The 19,409-nt window shown below is 46.7% G+C and overlaps 2 protein-coding genes across 2 annotated transcripts; one reads left to right on the top strand and one right to left on the bottom strand.

Moving 5' to 3' along the window:
• Positions 1-2,042: 2,042 nt before the first annotated feature.
• LOC134566083 (histone H2A type 2-B) lies at positions 2,043-2,435 on the bottom strand. Its single transcript, XM_063425792.1, has one exon. The coding sequence runs from the start codon at positions 2,433-2,435 to the stop codon at positions 2,043-2,045; it is 393 nt and encodes a 130-aa protein (XP_063281862.1).
• A 620-nt stretch (positions 2,436-3,055) lies between these two features.
• LOC134566082 (uncharacterized) lies at positions 3,056-18,417 on the top strand. The gene is made up of 3 exons (XM_063425791.1): positions 3,056-3,458; positions 4,082-4,143; positions 17,998-18,417. The coding sequence occupies exons 1-3, from the start codon at positions 3,056-3,058 to the stop codon at positions 18,415-18,417; spliced, it is 885 nt and encodes a 294-aa protein (XP_063281861.1).
• The last annotated feature ends 992 nt before the right edge of the window (positions 18,418-19,409 follow it).

Raw genomic sequence — 19,409 nt, 5'->3', positions numbered from 1 at the left:
ATATATATAAAATGAGGTTGATAATCATAGGAGACTTTGTCAATATGTTATGACGACCCCATCCTGTACAACTCTTGAACGTCTCCCTCTCTTTCTGCTGTACCCCCATAATCACATGCCTCAACAAAAATAAAGAATTTAAAAAATAAATAAAATATTTGATGATTTGCCATTCTCCGTCCTGATGGAGTGGCGAAGATGCAGGTACTCTGGTGGTGGGTGCCTCAAGGAGATTCTGTGTCAACACTGTCGGCTGGAGAGTCACTTGCACCCTTCAATTGACGCCTCTACGACTATCGAGGGTGAATGTAGATCCACCCAAAGCCGTAATCAGTCTGAGACGAGGTGGTGAGGAGAAGAGCCAAGACCCTCTATAAACCACCCGGCCTGGCATATGGGTTGCATTGGGGCTGTTTGTTTTCCCAGACACACTGTCTATTTGACACAACCTGCTTTTATTTTTGGTTTTACAGTAATGCATTTTTTCTTTTGTACTTACCTTGTGAAAGTTAATGTTGTACTTTTCCTGTGAGAGGGAGGGTATTTAAATAGCTGGGAATGATGGCCTGTGGGCGAGGGAACCTGTGTGTAAGCCAGGTGTGTGAAAGGTGGCCTGTAGTGACCCTAATTGAGACTACCCCTCCTCTACCATTTTGCACCAGTGGGCTTACCTAGAGGACAGAAGGCTGTTTTAAAGGAAATCTAGGCTGCCCATGGGTTGGGTCTGTGGACCGTGAATAGTCCAGCCCCACAATGAGGTCTCAGTGAAAACCATTTTTAGAAAAAGTCGCTTGGCTTTGAGAATATTATCTCGAGTGGTATATAAAATCCCTTGCCGTGTGAATGTGTGCATGCATGTCCTGATGTGTGGATGGAGGCAGTTAGCTGACCCACTGTGCAAGGGAGAAGAAAATAGGGAGGAGGCCCAGGCTTTGATGATTGACCCTCAACCTCATGTTGATTAGATTTGCCTCATTTCTAGTGATATGAAAGTATACAAATTTAAGCCTACTAGAATTTACAAAATATGGGAAAGCTATGACTTTATGTGTCTTACTTGAATGATACCACATCAAGAATAAATATATATTTATTTTTTTTTTAAAAAGGGGGAGGGGAGAGGGTTTTTGGTTCATCTATATTTTTAGTGTTTAGAAATATGGAAAACAAAATAAACAACGTAGTACAATTAAAGCAGAACAGTAATACATTTCCAAAAGGTTTGTACATGTGAAGGAGAGCACATCCCAAAATACAGCATGAAAGCTTACAATACTACTTACTTAGACCTATCTTGACAATACGGAATTTAGTTACACCGTATGGCATACTGGGTTATTTTGAAGCAGGAGAGGACCCCCACATGGCCATATGGTGTGACTAAATCCCACCTAGGAGAAATCTGACTGGCTTTGGAGTTGAGATTTTTTTTTTTTGTGGCATGATTGGAAGTCACTTGAAATTGGAATTTGCCGCCCTCTTTTGCATTACCAGTAGAAAGAGAGGCATGCTCATTCACTAAAACCTGAATTATAAAATTGAGGCAAAAAAAAAACCAAAAGATCTCAAATCTGAAATTCAAGTTTAATTGAATCTACCGATGTGTGAAAATCGGGATGGATTGGAGTCTTTACTTCCTTCCACCTTATATATGATATGCAGCACTTTCCTATTGTTCACAATAGTGACTTAACTATTAATCCGCTTTTGATCGATTTCTTGTGTTTCACTAAAGACTCCCCAGTGTATAACTAGTAATAGCAATGGTTAGAAAGGGAAAGTCCGCTAGGTGTGTTTTAATGGAAATTTGAAAAGCATCACTTAGTTCGTTAGCCGAATTACAGAGACTGTAAAAAAGAGGTATTAGACCCTTAAATACTAAATTCCCTTTGACGTGTCACTGTAGTGAATAACCGTATAAGAATGTAGCAAGACAGTGATCACCTCCATACAGTCATATATCAGTGTGAGCTCTTTCTGGGGATTGTGGGTGGCTCTTAAAAGAGCCTTTGTGTAAGTTTGGGAGCTGAGGGACAGTGGAGTTACTTGCTCTTGGCTGGCTTGTGGCTGTCGGTTTTCTTGGGCAGTAAAACAGCCTGGATATTGGGCAATACCCCACCCTGGGCTATGGTGACCCCTCCGAGCAGTTTGTTGAGCTCCTCGTCGTTGCGCACAGCGAGCTGCAGATGGCGGGGGATGATGCGGGTCTTCTTGTTGTCTCGGGCTGCATTCCCAGCCAGTTCCAGGATCTCGGCGGTCAGATACTCCAGCACTGCAGCCAGATAGACCGGAGCTCCGGCTCCAACCCGCTCGGCATAATTGCCCTTTCTGAGCAGCCTGTGGACACGGCCGACTGGGAACTGCAGACCTGCTCTGGATGATCGGGTCTTGGCTTTAGCCCTGACTTTGCCGCCCTGTTTGCCTCTTCCTGACATTTTCAAAACGAAATCGAATTATCGTCTAGACCTTGGCGCCCCCTGCACGGCTATTTATACCATCTCAGATACCGCAAGCTCTAATCTAATTGGTTGCATTTTAAAGCCACCAATCAGCGTCCGACTCAGAAAGTAACCAATCGCTGTAGGTTACCGCGTTCCATGCTCAATGCTCTTACTGAACGAACCAATAGAAAATGCACACAGGTCAGGCTTTACTGCCAGGGCTTCTATATATAGAGCAGCTGGGGAACGTGTTCCTTATTCTGTTGGAAATTTCGTAAGATTTCTCTGATCATCATGCCTGAACCAGCCAAGTCCGCTCCCGCACCCAAGAAGGGCTCTAAAAAAGCCGTGACCAAGACCCAGAAGAAGGATGGGAAGAAGCGCAGAAAGAGCAGGAAGGAGAGCTATGCCATCTACGTGTACAAGGTGCTGAAACAGTATTTCAATCTACACTTTTGTCTCCAAGTGGCAGCGTCTCTCTCCTATCAGAGTTAGGGGCGTGGTACATTGTGTCCAATCATATCCATCTTTCATCTATAAAGAACTCGGGCTCGCGGCTCTCTAGCCATAGCTCCTGATAACCTTGTGGTAGGTGAGACGCTCAGTTTGACAGAATGGCCCGTACTAAGCAGACAGCCCGTAAATCCACCGGAGGGAAGGCTCCCAGGAAGCAGCTGGCCACCAAGGCTGCCAGGAAAAGCGCTCCCGCTACCGGTGGTGTCAAGAAACCTCACCGTTACCGCCCTGGCACGGTAGCTCTTCGGGAAATCCGTCGCTATCAGAAATCCACTGAGCTGCTGATCCGCAAACTGCCCTTCCAGCGCCTGGTCCGTGAGATCGCCCAGGACTTCAAAACCGACCTGCGCTTCCAGAGCTCTGCTGTCATGGCCTTGCAAGAGGCTAGCGAGGCTTACCTGGTTGGTCTCTTCGAGGATACCAACCTGTGTGCCATCCACGCCAAGAGAGTGACCATCATGCCCAAAGACATCCAGCTGGCTCGCAGGATTAGAGGAGAGCGCGCTTAATGCCATTCTCCTGACCAATCTCTTCATTTCTCCAACCAAAGGCTCTTTTCAGAGCCACTATGTCTTCAACCAAACGAGCTTGTCAATCCCTTCCTCCCGCACCCTTTATTATCCAGGACTATGGTCTTTATTTCTATTGGCTAATATCCTGCACTTTATTAGCAAACCGGTCCTGCTGTGAGGCATAATAAAGTACATTAACAATAATACAAGCACTTGGAAATAATTATACCTAAAAACAGAACCATTCATCCCATTTTCTATGATTTATATATGTATATTGCTTTTTTTTTTCTCCTTGGAGCTAGATAATCATTTTCTCTCTCTCCACCCACCCCAATTCCCAGTTTCAGTCAGAATCCTAACATTTTTGAGAGATTCGTAGCTGTTTAAATGTGCATCAGAAAATGTATAAATAATGAAAGCAGGAAAAAACGAAGAATCTTACCAAGTTTATAAGAACCTAAATCGCTTTTTATTTTTTTATTTTCAATGTCAATTTCAGTATTTTGCTTTCCAACTTCCTACGTTCATTTTGAAAACCACACGGGAAAATCTTTAAAAGATTTGTCGGCATATGCTTTAATAGATCCTTTGTTTCTTTTGTTTTTGAAGGTATGGCATACTTGTTACAATTTGATACTATGTTACTGTGTGCCATTCCAGCCACTGATAAGGTGAATGTGTATTTGATTTTGATTATCCTACCAGGAAAACATGTTTATTAGAAACCTAATTTTGTATATATTTTTTTAAATTTTTTATTTATTTTATTTAAGTTTCAGTATTATACTTTCCAACGTTCCCTTGTTCGTTTTATACTTGTGGTAGGGGCATAAAAAGGCCCAGGCAAGAGTGTAAGGAGAGTATGACTGTGTAGCAATGTGTAAGAAGAGGAAAAGTCGGTTGAGGTGTGCGGGGAACGTAGCAGTAGACCTGTAAATAAAGAGGGCCTACCCAGTAATGAATAGAGAAAAGTATAAAAGGGAGAGGAGGGTGGGGTCAAGCAACACTAAGAAACGAACGGGACAGGTGGAGGTGAGTAGTGAGCTTAAATAGGGGACCATGCCCATCCCACAACTGCAGGCCAAGCCTTCACATTTGTGGTAGGGGCATAAAAAGGCAGAGGCAAGAGTGTAAGGAGAGCAATGTGTAAGAAGAGGAAAAGTTGGTTGAGGTGTGCCGGAACCGACGTAGCAGTAGGCCTGTAAATAAAGAGGGCCAAAAAGATACAGACTAGAATTTATTACAATCAACAACAGGAAGAGCATGACTTACATGGACATAGTATGAAAAATATGTCTAGGTTCTGTAGTGGTTGTGGTATGAACAGAGTATGTGTAGTTCGAGTGTGAGGAAGTGTAAGTACATAATAGTCTCCCAAATTAACTAGGTGAGACCTCCTGAGGCATTATTGTAGGTTGGTTATGGTAGTAGTGGTAAGTTCACGGGGTCTAAGAAGACCGTAGAAAGCCAGGTAAATGGGAGTTTACTTACATGGTCGGAGTGAAAACATCAGAAAGGTCCAGCATCTAAAATGGAGAACAGTTCGGTCTTCCTAGTGTATGCAGGGAACGGGAGCTGACATTTCCGAAAATCTGTCATGAGGTGAAGAATCAACCAGGAACCGAAGGAGGCAGGCGTGGCAGAATCTCCCCTGCGAGATGGAGTACCAGACCTGGCCGGAGTGTCGGGCAGTAACAAGTGTTCGCCACCTTCCGGTACTTGATCCATGCTAAAAGAAAGAAGCGAGAAATCAGAGCAAGAAAAAGGACCAGAGTAAGTGTAGGACCAGTGTGAGCTGGCCAGCTTGCTAGTGCCGCAAGGCGGCGAAACAATTAAAACTAAGTTGGTGACAGGTGAGGCCCTGCTAGATGCCAAGCGGCTTGAGAGACTCTATCTATGCGTTGACGCGAGGGGATTTCGTGGCCACTGAACGTTGTGGCGGGGTGTCAGCCTCTCGGTGACCAGTAAAGCATAAGACAGAATGGGAGTGACAGGGTAGGCCCTCTCTATGCCACATGCGAGGCAACTAACTATGATTTGGCCCGAGGGGCGTAGTACCTCCGAGTATGAGGATGGGTGTTGGCGTCGCGGGACCACTAACCTAAGGCTAAGAAAGCCAGGGGGAGATAACCTCTATTGGACACCTAAGACTCTGACAGCCAGCCACATCTAGACTAGGTGGGGGGCGAAGTGCGAGACAGGACGTACCTGGGGAAAACATGTAACAAAAACGTAGGGGAGGTATGAGGCAGCAACGTAAGGCAGACCGTACCTGGAGTGTGGAGTAAGCACGTCAGAAACCAGGTGGTCAGGCCGTACAGAGGGAACTAGGAAATAGAACGTGTATTGGGTTACTAAATTAATAGATCAGGGTGGTGCAGTAGACATTGCTTACCTAGATTTCAGTAAGGATTTTGACACTGTTGCACATAGAAGGCTTGTCCATAAACTGAAATCTTGAAGTTTGGATTCCAATATTGTTGAATGGGCAAGGCAGTGGCTGAGTGACAGGCAACAGAGGGTTGTAGTTAATGGAGTATATTCGAGCATGGGCTTGTCACCAGTTGGGTACCTCAGGGATCTGTACCTGGACCCATTCTCTTTAATATTTTTATTAGTGATATTGCAGAAGATATATCTTTTTGCTGACACTACTAAGATATGTAACAGGGTTAATGTTCCAGGAGGGATAAGCAAAATGGCAAATGGTATAGGTAAACTAGAAAAATGGTCAAAGTTGTGGCAACTGACATTGAATGTGGATAAGGGCAAGATAATGCATCTTGGACATAAGATTATTTCTGATGACTCAAAGGTAGGAAGACAATGCTATAGAGCAGCAGGGAGTGCTTGCAGAATGTTTGGTTGTATAGGGAGAGGTATTGGCAGTAGAAAGAGGGAACTGCCCATGCCATTGTACAGAACGGCGACAATAGCCTAGGAACCCTTAACAATAATAATAACGAAGGTGATTGCACAATATTTCAGGAGCTTGAAGACCAAAAGCAGCCGGTGGCACGGCCCCGTTGCTGACAAACCCCGTCAAAAAACGCCTCTTTTGGGGTATTAACAAACACCTGCCTCATAGACGTCTGAATGTTGTTGAGAGTGGTGTAGCGGTATACTCTTGAGGATGGGTTACTACTGCCTGTGGTCGCTCCTTCCATGTTGTGCCCAGCCCTAGAGGGATTAGAGCTGCTAGCCAGTGATTATAGCCGCTTGCAGAAGGGCAATCGTGGTATCACCCAAACACTATTCGAGACCTAGTGAAGGGCGAAAAAAACCCTGTTTATTTCAGGCAAGATACACAGTCTTTATGCACAGACCCCTAGCAACATGAAAACATAAGCCCGCCCAAGCGTCGCTGTCTCTCGGAGATAATGGTATCTCAAGACACAGGAAGCCGAACACACCAAAACCACAAAAATACACACTGTACAGTAACACAACCCTACATGCCATACAATAGCGCCTGGTCTCAGCTATGATCCCTGCAAATAGCGGAGCTATCGGATGTGCAGAGCCCGAGAAATCATCGTACAAAGTCTGGGCTTGAGACTCTGTACATACCCGAAAATAGCTCCACAGAATCACTTGATTTTGTCCGGTGGATTCAAACTTTGCATCTCAACCACGTGATGGCCAATCAGGAGAAAGGCCATGAACCAATTTGCACCAATTGGCACTCAGGGAGGGGAGGTGTTTCGCCGGCAAATGGGTAGAAAGGGCGCCATACCCACATGTGACCACTTGAATGCCTGCATAGTTTTCAGGTTCCCCTGCAGGGGAACGCCCTACCTGCTCCTGAAGGAGCCATAATCACTGTCCAGGGAGGATCCAGGAGCCTCATGCCTGGCCAGCTTCCCCGGCTAGTGATTATGGCTCCTTTAGGAGCAGGTAGGGCGATCCCCCACAGGGGAACGTGAAAGCCATGCGGGCAAGCAAGTGGGATCATGTGGATATAGCACTCAGTGACTGCGTTCATACTTCTTGAGTTTCGGAGGTGTGTCACTGGCCGCGCTGAAGAAAGCCTTAGCCGCAACAGGCTACAGTGGTGTCGCTGGGGGTGGGCATGCCCCCCCCCTACATCATGCTGTGCCCCCCCTTGGGCCCCCTCAAATGCCAGCAACCTGCTGTCCATGTGTTTAAATTCGATTCCCTCGGGCTGTAACAGTGTGTGACAGCCCGAGGGTATGCAGGAGAGAGGAGCTGGAGCGGTGCTGGGGGCTGTCTGTGGCCGGAGGGAGCACTGACAGGCTCCCCGGCACAGGCCGCGCCCCAAATGAAGCCCCACCTCCCGGAAATAAGCCCCGCCCCTGCCGTTAAGCAGCAGCCCATGCTGCTGCTCTGCAAAGGCCAGAAGATGTCTGAGTGTCTGACCCCCAGCAACAGGTAGGCTTGATGTGCTCAGGTGTGTGTGTGTCTCTGCTAGTGAGGAAGCTTGTGTGTGTGTGTATGGACTCAGCAGTCTGTGTGTGTGTGTGTGTGTGGGCTCAGCAGTCTGTGTGTGTGTGTGTGTGTATGGACTCAGCAGTCTGTGTGTGTGCGTGTGTATATGGACTCAGCAGTCTGTGTGTGTGTGTGTATGGACTCAGCAGTCTCTCTGTGTGTGTGTGTGTGTGTGTATGGACTCAGCAGTCTGTGTGTGTATGGACTCATCAGTCTGTGTGTGTGTGTATGGACTCAGCAGTCTGTGTGTGTATGGACTCATCAGTCTGTGTGTGTGTGTGTGTGTGTATGGACTCAGCAGTCTGTGTGTGTGTGTGTATGGACTCAGCCGTCTGTGTGTGTGTGTGTGTGTGTCTGTGTATGGACTCAGCAGTCTGTGTGTGTGTGTGTGTGTGTATGGACTCAGCAGTCTGTGTGTGTGTGTATAGACTCAGCAGTCTGTGTGTGTGTGTGTGTGTGTGTATGGACTCAGCAGTCTGTGTGTGTGTGTGTATGGACTCAGCAGTCTGTGTGTGTGTGTGTGTGTGTGTGTGGACTCAGCAGTCTGTGTATGGACTCATCAGTCTGTGTGTGTGTGTATGTGTGTATGGACTCAGCAGTCTGTGTATGGACTCATCAGTCTGTGTGTGTGTGTATGTGTATATGGACTCAGCAGTCTGTGTGTGTGCGTGTGTGTGTGTATATGGACTCAGCAGTCTGTGTGTGTGTGTGTGTGTGTGTGTGTATGGACTCAGCAGTCTGTGTGTGTGTGTGTGTATGGACTCAGCCGTCTGTGTGTGTGTGTGTGTGTGTATGGACTCAGCAGAATGTGTATGGACTCATCAGTCTGTGTGTGTGTGTATGTGTGTATGGACTCAGCAGTCTGTGTGTGTGTTTGGACTCAGCAGTCTGTGTGTGTGTGTGTGTGTGTGTTTGGACTCAGCAGCAGGGCCGCCATCAGGGCATGACAACCATAACGGTTGTCATGGGCCCGGCGGTCCTGGGGGGCCCGAGCCCCACATTCATTATGTGCACATATATATATCTAGCGATTTTCGCTATATATACGTGCACAGAGGGCGCCCTGCTACCTGTACATTGCAGAGGGGGGCAAAGCAGCACACTCTGTCCTCCTTTCCAGCTGCTCTCTGTCTAACTTTCCTGCGGCCGCCAGAGCGCACAGCACGCAGGCCTGTCTCGCGAGAGTTAGTCAGAGGGGAGCTGGAAAGGAAGACAGTGTGTGTTGCTGGGCCCCCTCTTCAATGTACCGCGGCTGGCACCCTCCACCATGCCACTGGACCAACAGGGAATGCGATCTCCCCCCTCCCTGGCATGGTAAGAACCAGGGAGGGGGGAATAAAATTGAAATATACACACACAAATAAAAAAAATACTACACACACACACATACTAGGTTCACTAAACACACTCTGCACTACACACACACTACATTCACTAAACACACTCTGCACTACACACACACACACACACTACATTCACTAAACATACTCTGCACTACACATACACTACATTCACTAAACACACTCTGCACTCCCTACAAACACTACATTTACTAAACACACTGTGCACTACACACACACTACATTCACTAAACACACTTTGCGCTACACACTACATTCACTATACACATTTTGCTCTACACACACACACTACATTCACTATACACATTTTGCACTACACACACTACATTCACTAAACACATTCTGCACTACACATACTCACACTACATTCACTAAACACACTCTGCCCTACACACACACTACATTCACTAAACACACTTTGCACTACATTCACTAAGCACACTTTGCACTACACACACACACTACATTCACTATACACACACATTTCACTCACTACACACTACATTTACTAAACACGCTCGGTACTACACACACACACACACTACATTCATTAAACACACTTTGCACTACACACAAACACACACACACTGCATTCACTATACACACGTTGCACTCACTAGTTGCATTTTACATTTACTAAACACACTTTGCACTCACTACAAACACACTACATTCACTATACACACTACATTCACTATACACACTACATCCACTACAAAAACACACACTCTGCATTCACTATACACACCTACATTCACTACACACACACTCTGCATCTAATGCATGCATACAAACATTACATACATTACACTAAATGTACAATCTGCATCCACTATACACACTGCATCCATGACACACATACTGCATCCACTATACACACTGCATCCATGACACAAATACCGCATCCACTACACACATTCTACATCCACTATACACACTGCATCCATGACACACATTCTACATCCACTATACACACACACTTCATCCTTGTGGGCAGACTTGGTGCTGGCCCCGGGGGCCCAGATCTTAAACTGTGTCAGGGGCCCTAAAATTTCTGATGGCAGTCCTACTCAGCAGTCTGTGTGTGTGTAAGGACTCAGCAGTCTGTGTGTGTGTGTTTGTGTGTGTGTATATGGACTCAGCAGTCTGTGTGTGTGTATGAACTCAGCAGTCTGTATGTGTGTAAAGACTCAACAATCTGTGTGTGTGTGTGTGTGTGTTTATGGACTCAGCAGTCTCTGCCTGTGTATGGACTCAGCAGCCTGTGTGTCTGTGGGTGTATGGACTCAGCAGTCTGTGCGTGTGTATGGATTCAGCAGTCTGTGGGTGTATGGACTCAGCAGTCTGTGGGTGTATGGACTCAGCAGTCTGTGTATGTGTGTGTGTGTGTGTGTGTGGACTCAGCAGTCTGTGTGTGTGTATGGAATCAGCAGTATGTGTGTGTGTGTGTCTGTGTATGGACTCAGCAGTCTGTGTGTGTGTGTCTGTGTATGGACTCAGCAGTCTGTGTGTGTATATGGACTCAGCAGTCTGTGTCTGTACTCAGCAGTCTGTATGTCTGTGTGTGTGTGTATGGACTCAGCAGTCTGTATGTCTGTGTGTGTGTGTATGGACTCAGCAGTCTGTGTGTGTGTGTATGGAATCAGCAGTATGTGTGTGTGTGTGTCTGTGTATGGACTCAGCAGTCTGTGTGTGTGTGTCTGTGTATGGACTCAGCAGTCTGTGTGTGTATATGGACTCAGCAGTCTGTGTCTGTACTCAGCAGTCTGTATGTCTGTGTGTGTGTGTATGGACTCAGCAGTCTGTATGTCTGTGTGTATGGACTCAGCAGTCTGTGTGTACGTGTATAAATCAGCCTGTGTGCATTCAGCAACGCCTGTGTGCATTCAGAAATCTGTGTGTGTGTGTGTGTGTATGTATTCACACCTCTGCCGGTAAGTCTTGCATGATGCCGACCTCTGTGTATTGATGGCTCCGCCGGCGACTCTACCAGCCACAGTCCGGCCGGTATTTGCCGTGGTGCTAACCTGGTGCGGCTGTACTAGGGTCAGAGTGCCCCTCGTGTCTCTTAGCCCCTGAGCCTCCTTGCCATTTATTTTGACAACTTGCCTATGCTCGGCATGGCTGTCCTCCACAGCTTGTACCGGGGCCATCTCATGAAGCACTGGCCAAATTTCCTGGGTTGCGCCTGGACCACCCCCGTAACGGTTTCCCTCTTCACAGTGGGCTCCGGCTCAGGGCTGGTTAGATGGGGGTCAGTTCCACTCCATCCGGATTTGCTGGGGGCAGTTGTTCCTGTAATGCCTGGGCTGTTTACAAGGGTAAACAGCGAGGGTTGGTGCGATGTGGCTCTACTGTGGTAGCCATGGGGTGCTGTGTGGAGGGCTGGGGGTTATAGGGTTGAGGTAGTGGGGTGTGGGGCCGAGGGAGGCAGTGACAGTATGTGGAGGGTGTAGTGTGACAGTGTGTGTGAGGGGGTAGTGTGACAACTTGGGGCAGTGCCATTGTGGGGGAGGGAGTAGTCTGATAGTGTGGGGCAATGACAGTGTGAGGCAGTGTGACAGTGTGGGACAATGACATTGTAGGAGTGGGGCAGTGACATTGTGGTGTAGGGGACAGTGTGTGTTGGGAGTGGCAGTGTGACAGCTTGCGGCAGTGACATTGTGGTGGAGGGGGCAGCGTGACAGTGTATGTTGGGAGTTGGCAGTGCGACAGCTTGGGGCCTGTGACATTGTGGTGGAGGGGACAGTGTGTGTTTGGAGGCGGCAGTGTGACAGCTTGGGTAAGTGACATTGTGGGGGAGGGAGTAGTCTAACAGTGTGGGGCAGTGGGACAGTGACACTGTGGGCAATGGGACAGTGACAATGTGATGGAGGGGGCAGTGTGACAACTTGGGGCAGTTATATTGTGGGAGAGGGAGTAGTCTGACAGTGTGGGACAGTGACAGTGTGGACAATGGGACAGTGACATTGTGAAGGAGCAGCAGAGCCACTTGATGAGGGTGCAGAGACATGCGACTAGGAAGCGGGGCTACATCGCGAGTAGTTGGCAAGCCGTGAATGCGGCAGCAAATCACTAGATGGAACATTTCTGTCTCAATTTGACTTCCATTATGTCATGCACATCGGGCAACTGCCCTGAATCAGCCATGCGGAAGTCAATTCCGCTATTGCACAATATTTTTTTCATAACTCCATGGGAGCTGAATTGTACCCTTGGGGGTAAGCTTACCTTGGGTTGGGAAATCCATGCCAACCAATAGGAGAAGGAGCTGCCATTCAAACTTGTTTGCGCCATTTATCACGATTGGTCGGCGAGCCCTCAAGGGCTTAGCTTGTAACTCCTCCCCTCTGTGAGTGCTGATTGGTTGCTGCATGGTTTAGGCGTGTAGTTTGACTCTACAGGCCTAAACCAAGTGGAACTATTTGTGAGAATGTACAGAGTGTTAAGCCCAGACTTTATATGATGATTTCTCTGGCTCTGTACATCCGATCGCCCCGCTATTTGCAGGGATTATAGCTGGGACCAGGAGCTATTTGGTGATGTATGGCATGGGGTTGTGTTACTGTATTGGGTGAGTTTTGGGTTTTTTGTGTGTTCGGCTTCCTGTGTCCGGGAGATACCATTATCTCCCAGACACAGCGATGCCTGTGCATAAATACTTTGTATCTTTCCTACAATAAACAGTTCTTGTTTACCCTTCCCTAAGTCTCGACTAGTGTTTGGGTGATACCACGCTTGCCTTCCTGCAAAATACTATAATCACTGGTTTGCAGCTATAATCACTCTAGGACTGGGCACAACTAGGAAGGGGCGACCACAGGCGGTAGTAACCCATTCTCGAGAGGGTATACCGCCACATCACCCTCCGCTAAAGGGAACATTGAAAAGCTCCTGTAGGATCTACAAGCGGTTAGGAAAGCAGACCTAGCAGAAAGCAAACTGAAATAGGCAGCCTGAATCGACTCATTAGCGACGTTAAATACCGAGAGGAGGAACGAGAGGGACTACTGACTGTGACCCATACACAAACGATAAGATCTCCCAACAGGTCCAGAGGCTTAACCGCACAGTACCATCACTGGAAGCACAACATCGACATAAAAATATCTGGTCCTGAGGGGCACAAGAAACAGTGGTCCCAGATGCCCACTCCACTGTTGATATGGAGGACTTTCATATTAAAATATTTGATGATGGGGGCAGGGCCAGGCCGCCGAGCGAGATGGTCGCATGTCAGACCAGCTCCCGAAATTTACAACGAAAGAACAAGCAATCAGTTTATTTTGGCATAAAAAGTTGACAAAAATCAGTGAAACACATCGGGTGGAGAGTACCGGACCCAGGGTGAGGCTGGCCCGACCGGTTTCAGTCCCCTGGGGGATGAATCCTCACTGGCATCAACGAGGCCTACTCCGGCGGTGAGTGGGGCAGACGGTCGCTGCCCCGCTATCCTGCTCATCGGTGCTCAGACAGGAGCCAGACCCGTGGAGCTGTGGCGACGTTCCCCCCCCCCATGGACCGGGGGGGTGATCCCGGTCCCCACCCCCGCATGCCCCGACCATCCCGGGAGCAGCAGCAGGGCCGCCTGGATCCAGCACCAAAGCGCAGCGTGCAAGATGGCGGAGACCAAGGGGACTGGCACCAAAACCGGCAGTGAGGCTCAGAAGCGACCCACACCGCTCCCCCTGCACAGAATAAACTTGCGGGCAGCACCGGCTAGAAGCAGCACCTTCACAAGAGACCACAGAGCACAGAGTCCACCTTTAAAATGGCGGAGACTGCATGCCCAGCTATCCATGCCCGAGGGCTGACTGAGGCACCCTCCCTTCTGACTTCTCAAGGACGGACTGCCGAAGGACGCCAAGCAGGAACAGGCGAGCACATCCTCATACCCCACTAGCCTCACTACAGAGGGACAACAACTTAACCTTACCTTCCACACTGCATGCGGGCCAACGAACGCGGATTAACCACCTACAGCCACCATACTGTACACGATGATCGGCACGGCAACAGGGACTCTTTTCCCGCCTAAGACAGACACTCGTCTGGATCGCCCATACAGGGACTGCCACCATACGAACATGACACACATCGGGACTATAACTACCATAGCAGTCCTTATATCCCCTTTTATTTAAATGCTTCGAGATATATTTAGGGGGGTCCCTTGGCAGGCGACCACTGACTGCCCATCAAAAGTGTACTCACAAGGGTAATTCCATCTCCTGAAAGAGTAACTATGCGGCTGTTAATATACATATATTTGTGTGTACCTAACATTAATGCGGAGCACTGTATATCACCTAGCCTAACATACCCTCATTTTGTTATAGCTATCCTTGACTACAATACAATTGGTAGTCAGTGGTCTTTATTATATAATATGTCTGTCTAGCATGTAACCTAACGTTTAATAATTAACCTGTCCCAACCGAGTACAGCCTTGCATGTAAGCTACTATACGTTGACAGTATTAAGTCGAGAAGACAACCGTATTAAAGCGAGAGATAACCGTATTAAAGCGAGAGATAACCGTATTAAGGCGAGAGATAACAGTATTAAAGCGAGAGATAACAATATTAAAGCGAGAGGAAACAGTATCAATGCGAGAGATTACAGTATTAAAGCAAGAGATAACAGTATTTAGCCACAGCATGTTACTATATATATATAAAATGAGGTTGATAATCATAGGAGACTTTGTCAATATGTTATGACGACCCCATCCTGTACAACTCTTGAACGTCTCCCTCTCTTTTTGCTGTACCCCCATAATCACATGCCTCAACAAAAATAAAGAATTTAAAAAATAAATAAAATATTTGATGATTTGCCATTCTCCGTCCTGATGGAGTGGCGAAGATGCAGGTACTCTGGTGGTGGGTGCCTCAAGGAGATTCTGTGTCAACACTGTCGGCTGGAGAGTCACTTGCACCCTTCAATTGACGCCTCTACGACTATCGAGGGTGAATGTAGATCCACCCAAAGCCGTAATCAGTCTGAGACGAGGTGGTGAGGAGAAGAGCCAAGACCCTCTATAAACCACCCGGCCTGGCATATGGGTTGCATTGGGGCTGTTTGTTTTCCCAGACACACTGTCTATTTGACACAACCTGCTTTTATTTTTGGTTTTACAGTAATGCATTTTTTCTTTTGTACTTACCTTGTGAAAGTTAATGTTGTACTTTTCCTGTGAGAGGGAGGGTATTTAAATAGCTGGGAATGATGGCCTGTGGGCGAGGGAACCTGTGTGTAAGCCAGGTGTGTGAAAGGTGGCCTGTAGTGACCCTAATTGAGACTACCCCTCCTCTACCATTTTGCACCAGTGGGCTTACCTAGAGGACAGAAGGCTGTTTTAAAGGAAATCTAGGCTGCCCATGGGTTGGGTCTGTGGACCGTGAATAGTCCAGCCCCACAATGAGGTCTCAGTGAAAACCATTTTTAGAAAAAGTCGCTTGGCTTTGAGAATATTATCTCGAGTGGTATATAAAATCCCTTGCCGTGTGAATGTGTGCATGCATGTCCTGATGTGTGGATGGAGGCAGTTAGCTGACCCACTGTGCAAGGGAGAAGAAAATAGGGAGGAGGCCCAGGCTTTGATGATTGACCCTCAACCTCATGTTGATTAGATTTGCCTCATTTCTAGTGATATGAAAGTATACAAATTTAAGCCTACTAGAATTTACAAAATATGGGAAAGCTATGACTTTATGTGTCTTACTTGAATGATACCACATCAAGAATAAATATATATTTATTTATTTTTTAAAAAGGGGGAGGGGAGAGGGTTTTTGGTTCATCTATATTTTTAGTGTTTAGAAATATGGAAAACAAAATAAACAACGTAGTACAATTAAAGCAGAACAGTAATACATTTCCAAAAGGTTTGTACATGTGAAGGAGAGCACATCCCAAAATACAGCATGAAAGCTTACAATACTACTTACTTAGACCTATCTTGACAATACGGAATTTAGTTACACCGTATGGCATACTGGGTTATTTTGAAGCAGGAGAGGACCCCCACATGGCCATATGGTGTGACTAAATCCCACCTAGGAGAAATCTGACTGGCTTTGGAGTTGAGATTTTTTTTTTTGTGGCATGATTGGAAGTCACTTGAAATTGGAATTTGCCGCCCTCTTTTGCATTACCAGTAGAAAGAGAGGCATGCTCATTCACTAAAACCTGAATTATAAAATTGAGGCAAAAAAAAACCCAAAAGATCTCAAATCTGAAATTCAAGTTTAATTGAATCTACCGATGTGTGAAAATCGGGATGGATTGGAGTCTTTACTTCCTTCCACCTTATATATGATATGCAGCACTTTCCTATTGTTCACAATAGTGACTTAACTATTAATCCGCTTTTGATCGATTTCTTGTGTTTCACTAAAGACTCCCCAGTGTATAACTAGTAATAGCAATGGTTAGAAAGGGAAAGTCCGCTAGGTGTGTTTTAATGGAAATTTGAAAAGCATCACTTAGTTCGTTAGCCGAATTACAGAGACTGTAAAAAAGAGGTATTAGACCCTTAAATACTAAATTCCCTTTGACGTGTCACTGTAGTGAATAACCGTATAAGAATGTAGCAAGACAGTGATCACCTCCATACAGTCATATATCAGTGTGAGCTCTTTCTGGGGATTGTGGGTGGCTCTTAAAAGAGCCTTTGTGTAAGTTTGGGAGCTGAGGGACAGTGGAGTTACTTGCTCTTGGCTGGCTTGTGGCTGTCGGTTTTCTTGGGCAGTAAAACAGCCTGGATATTGGGCAATACCCCACCCTGGGCTATGGTGACCCCTCCGAGCAGTTTGTTGAGCTCCTCGTCGTTGCGCACAGCGAGCTGCAGATGGCGGGGGATGATGCGGGTCTTCTTGTTGTCTCGGGCTGCATTCCCAGCCAGTTCCAGGATCTCGGCGGTCAGATACTCCAGCACTGCAGCCAGATAGACCGGAGCTCCGGCTCCAACCCGCTCGGCATAATTGCCCTTTCTGAGCAGCCTGTGGACACGGCCGACTGGGAACTGCAGACCTGCTCTGGATGATCGGGTCTTGGCTTTAGCCCTGACTTTGCCGCCCTGTTTGCCTCTTCCTGACATTTTCAAAACGAAATCGAATTATCGTCTAGACCTTGGCGCCCCCTGCACGGCTATTTATACCATCTCAGATACCGCGAGCTCTAATCTAATTGGTTGCATTTTAAAGCCACCAATCAGCGTCCGACTCAGAAAGTAACCAATCGCTGTAGGTTACCGCGTTCCATGCTCAATGCTCTTACTGAACGAACCAATAGAAAATGCACACAGGTCAGGCTTTACTGCCAGGGCTTCTATATATAGAGCAGCTGGGGAACGTGTTCCTTATTCTGTTGGAAATTTCGTAAGATTTCTCTGATCATCATGCCTGAACCAGCCAAGTCCGCTCCCGCACCCAAGAAGGGCTCTAAAAAAGCCGTGACCAAGACCCAGAAGAAGGATGGGAAGAAGCGCAGAAAGAGCAGGAAGGAGAGCTATGCCATCTACGTGTACAAGGTGCTGAAACAGTATTTCAATCTACACTTTTGTCTCCAAGTGGCAGCGTCTCTCTCCTATCAGAGTTAGGGGCGTGGTACATTGTGTCCAATCATATCCATCTTTCATCTATAAAGAACTCGGGCTCGCGGCTCTCTAGCCATAGCTCCTGATAACCTTGTGGTAGGTGAGACGCTCAGTTTGACAGAATGGCCCGTACTAAGCAGACAGCCCGTAAATCCACCGGAGGGAAGGCTCCCAGGAAGCAGCTGGCCACCAAGGCTGCCAGGAAAAGCGCTCCCGCTACCGGTGGTGTCAAGAAACCTCACCGTTACCGCCCTGGCACGGTAGCTCTTCGGGAAATCCGTCGCTATCAGAAATCCACTGAGCTGCTGATCCGCAAACTGCCCTTCCAGCGCCTGGTCCGTGAGATCGCCCAGGACTTCAAAACCGACCTGCGCTTCCAGAGCTCTGCTGTCATGGCCTTGCAAGAGGCTAGCGAGGCTTACCTGGTTGGTCTCTTCGAGGATACCAACCTGTGTGCCATCCACGCCAAGAGAGTGACCATCATGCCCAAAGACATCCAGCTGGCTCGCAGGATTAGAGGAGAGCGCGCTTAATGCCATTCTCCTGACCAATCTCTTCATTTCTCCAACCAAAGGCTCTTTTCAGAGCCACTATGTCTTCAACCAAACGAGCTTGTCAATCCCTTCCTCCCGCACCCTTTATTATCCAGGACTATGGTCTTTATTTCTATTGGCTAATATCCTGCACTTTATTAGCAAACCGGTCCTGCTGTGAGGCATAATAAAGTACATTAACAATAATACAAGCACTTGGAAATAATTATACCTAAAAACAGAACCATTCATCCCATTTTCTATGATTTATATATGTATATTGCTTTTTTTTTTCTCCTTGGAGCTAGATAATCATTTTCTCTCTCTCCACCCACCCCAATTCCCAGTTTCAGTCAGAATCCTAACATTTTTGAGAGATTCGTAGCTGTTTAAATGTGCATCAGAAAATGTATAAATAATGAAAGCAGGAAAAAACGAAGAATCTTACCAAGTTTATAAGAACCTAAATCGCTTTTTATTTTTTTATTTTCAATGTCAATTTCAGTATTTTGCTTTCCAACTTCCTACGTTCATTTTGAAAACCACACGGGAAAATCTTTAAAAGATTTGTCGGCATATGCTTTAATAGATCCTTTGTTTCTTTTGTTTTTGAAGGTATGGCATACTTGTTACAATTTGATACTATGTTACTGTGTGCCATTCCAGCCACTGATAAGGTGAATGTGTATTTGATTTTGATTATCCTACCAGGAAAACATGTTTATTAGAAACCTAATTTTGTATATATTTTTTTAAATTTTTTATTTATTTTATTTAAGTTTCAGTATTATACTTTCCAACGTTCCCTTGTTCGTTTTATACTTGTGGTAGGGGCATAAAAAGGCCCAGGCAAGAGTGTAAGGAGAGTATGACTGTGTAGCAATGTGTAAGAAGAGGAAAAGTCGGTTGAGGTGTGCGGGGAACGTAACAGTAGACCTGTAAATAAAGAGGGCCTACCCAGTAATGAATAGAGAAAAGTATAAAAGGGAGAG

Source organism: Pelobates fuscus, chromosome 6 (genome assembly GCF_036172605.1).
Source record: "Pelobates fuscus isolate aPelFus1 chromosome 6, aPelFus1.pri, whole genome shotgun sequence".
NCBI classification, from domain to species: domain Eukaryota; kingdom Metazoa; phylum Chordata; class Amphibia; order Anura; family Pelobatidae; genus Pelobates; species Pelobates fuscus.
The sequence above is the reverse complement of the archived record's forward strand: the minus strand, read 5'-3'. Positions and strand labels throughout refer to the sequence as shown.

Coding starts and splice junctions, on each gene's coding strand:
- LOC134566083 (XM_063425792.1), bottom strand. CDS start 2,435: ATGTCAGGAAGAGGCAAACAGGGCGGCAAAGTCAGGGCTAAAGCCAAG.
- LOC134566082 (XM_063425791.1), top strand. CDS start 3,056: ATGGCCCGTACTAAGCAGACAGCCCGTAAATCCACCGGAGGGAAGGCT. Junction 3,459..4,081: donor TCGCAGGATTAGAGGAGAGC/GCGCTTAATGCC, acceptor TTGTTTTTGAAG/GTATGGCATACTTGTTACAA. Junction 4,144..17,997: donor CCATTCCAGCCACTGATAAG/GTGAATGTGTAT, acceptor TGAGACGCTCAG/TTTGACAGAATGGCCCGTAC.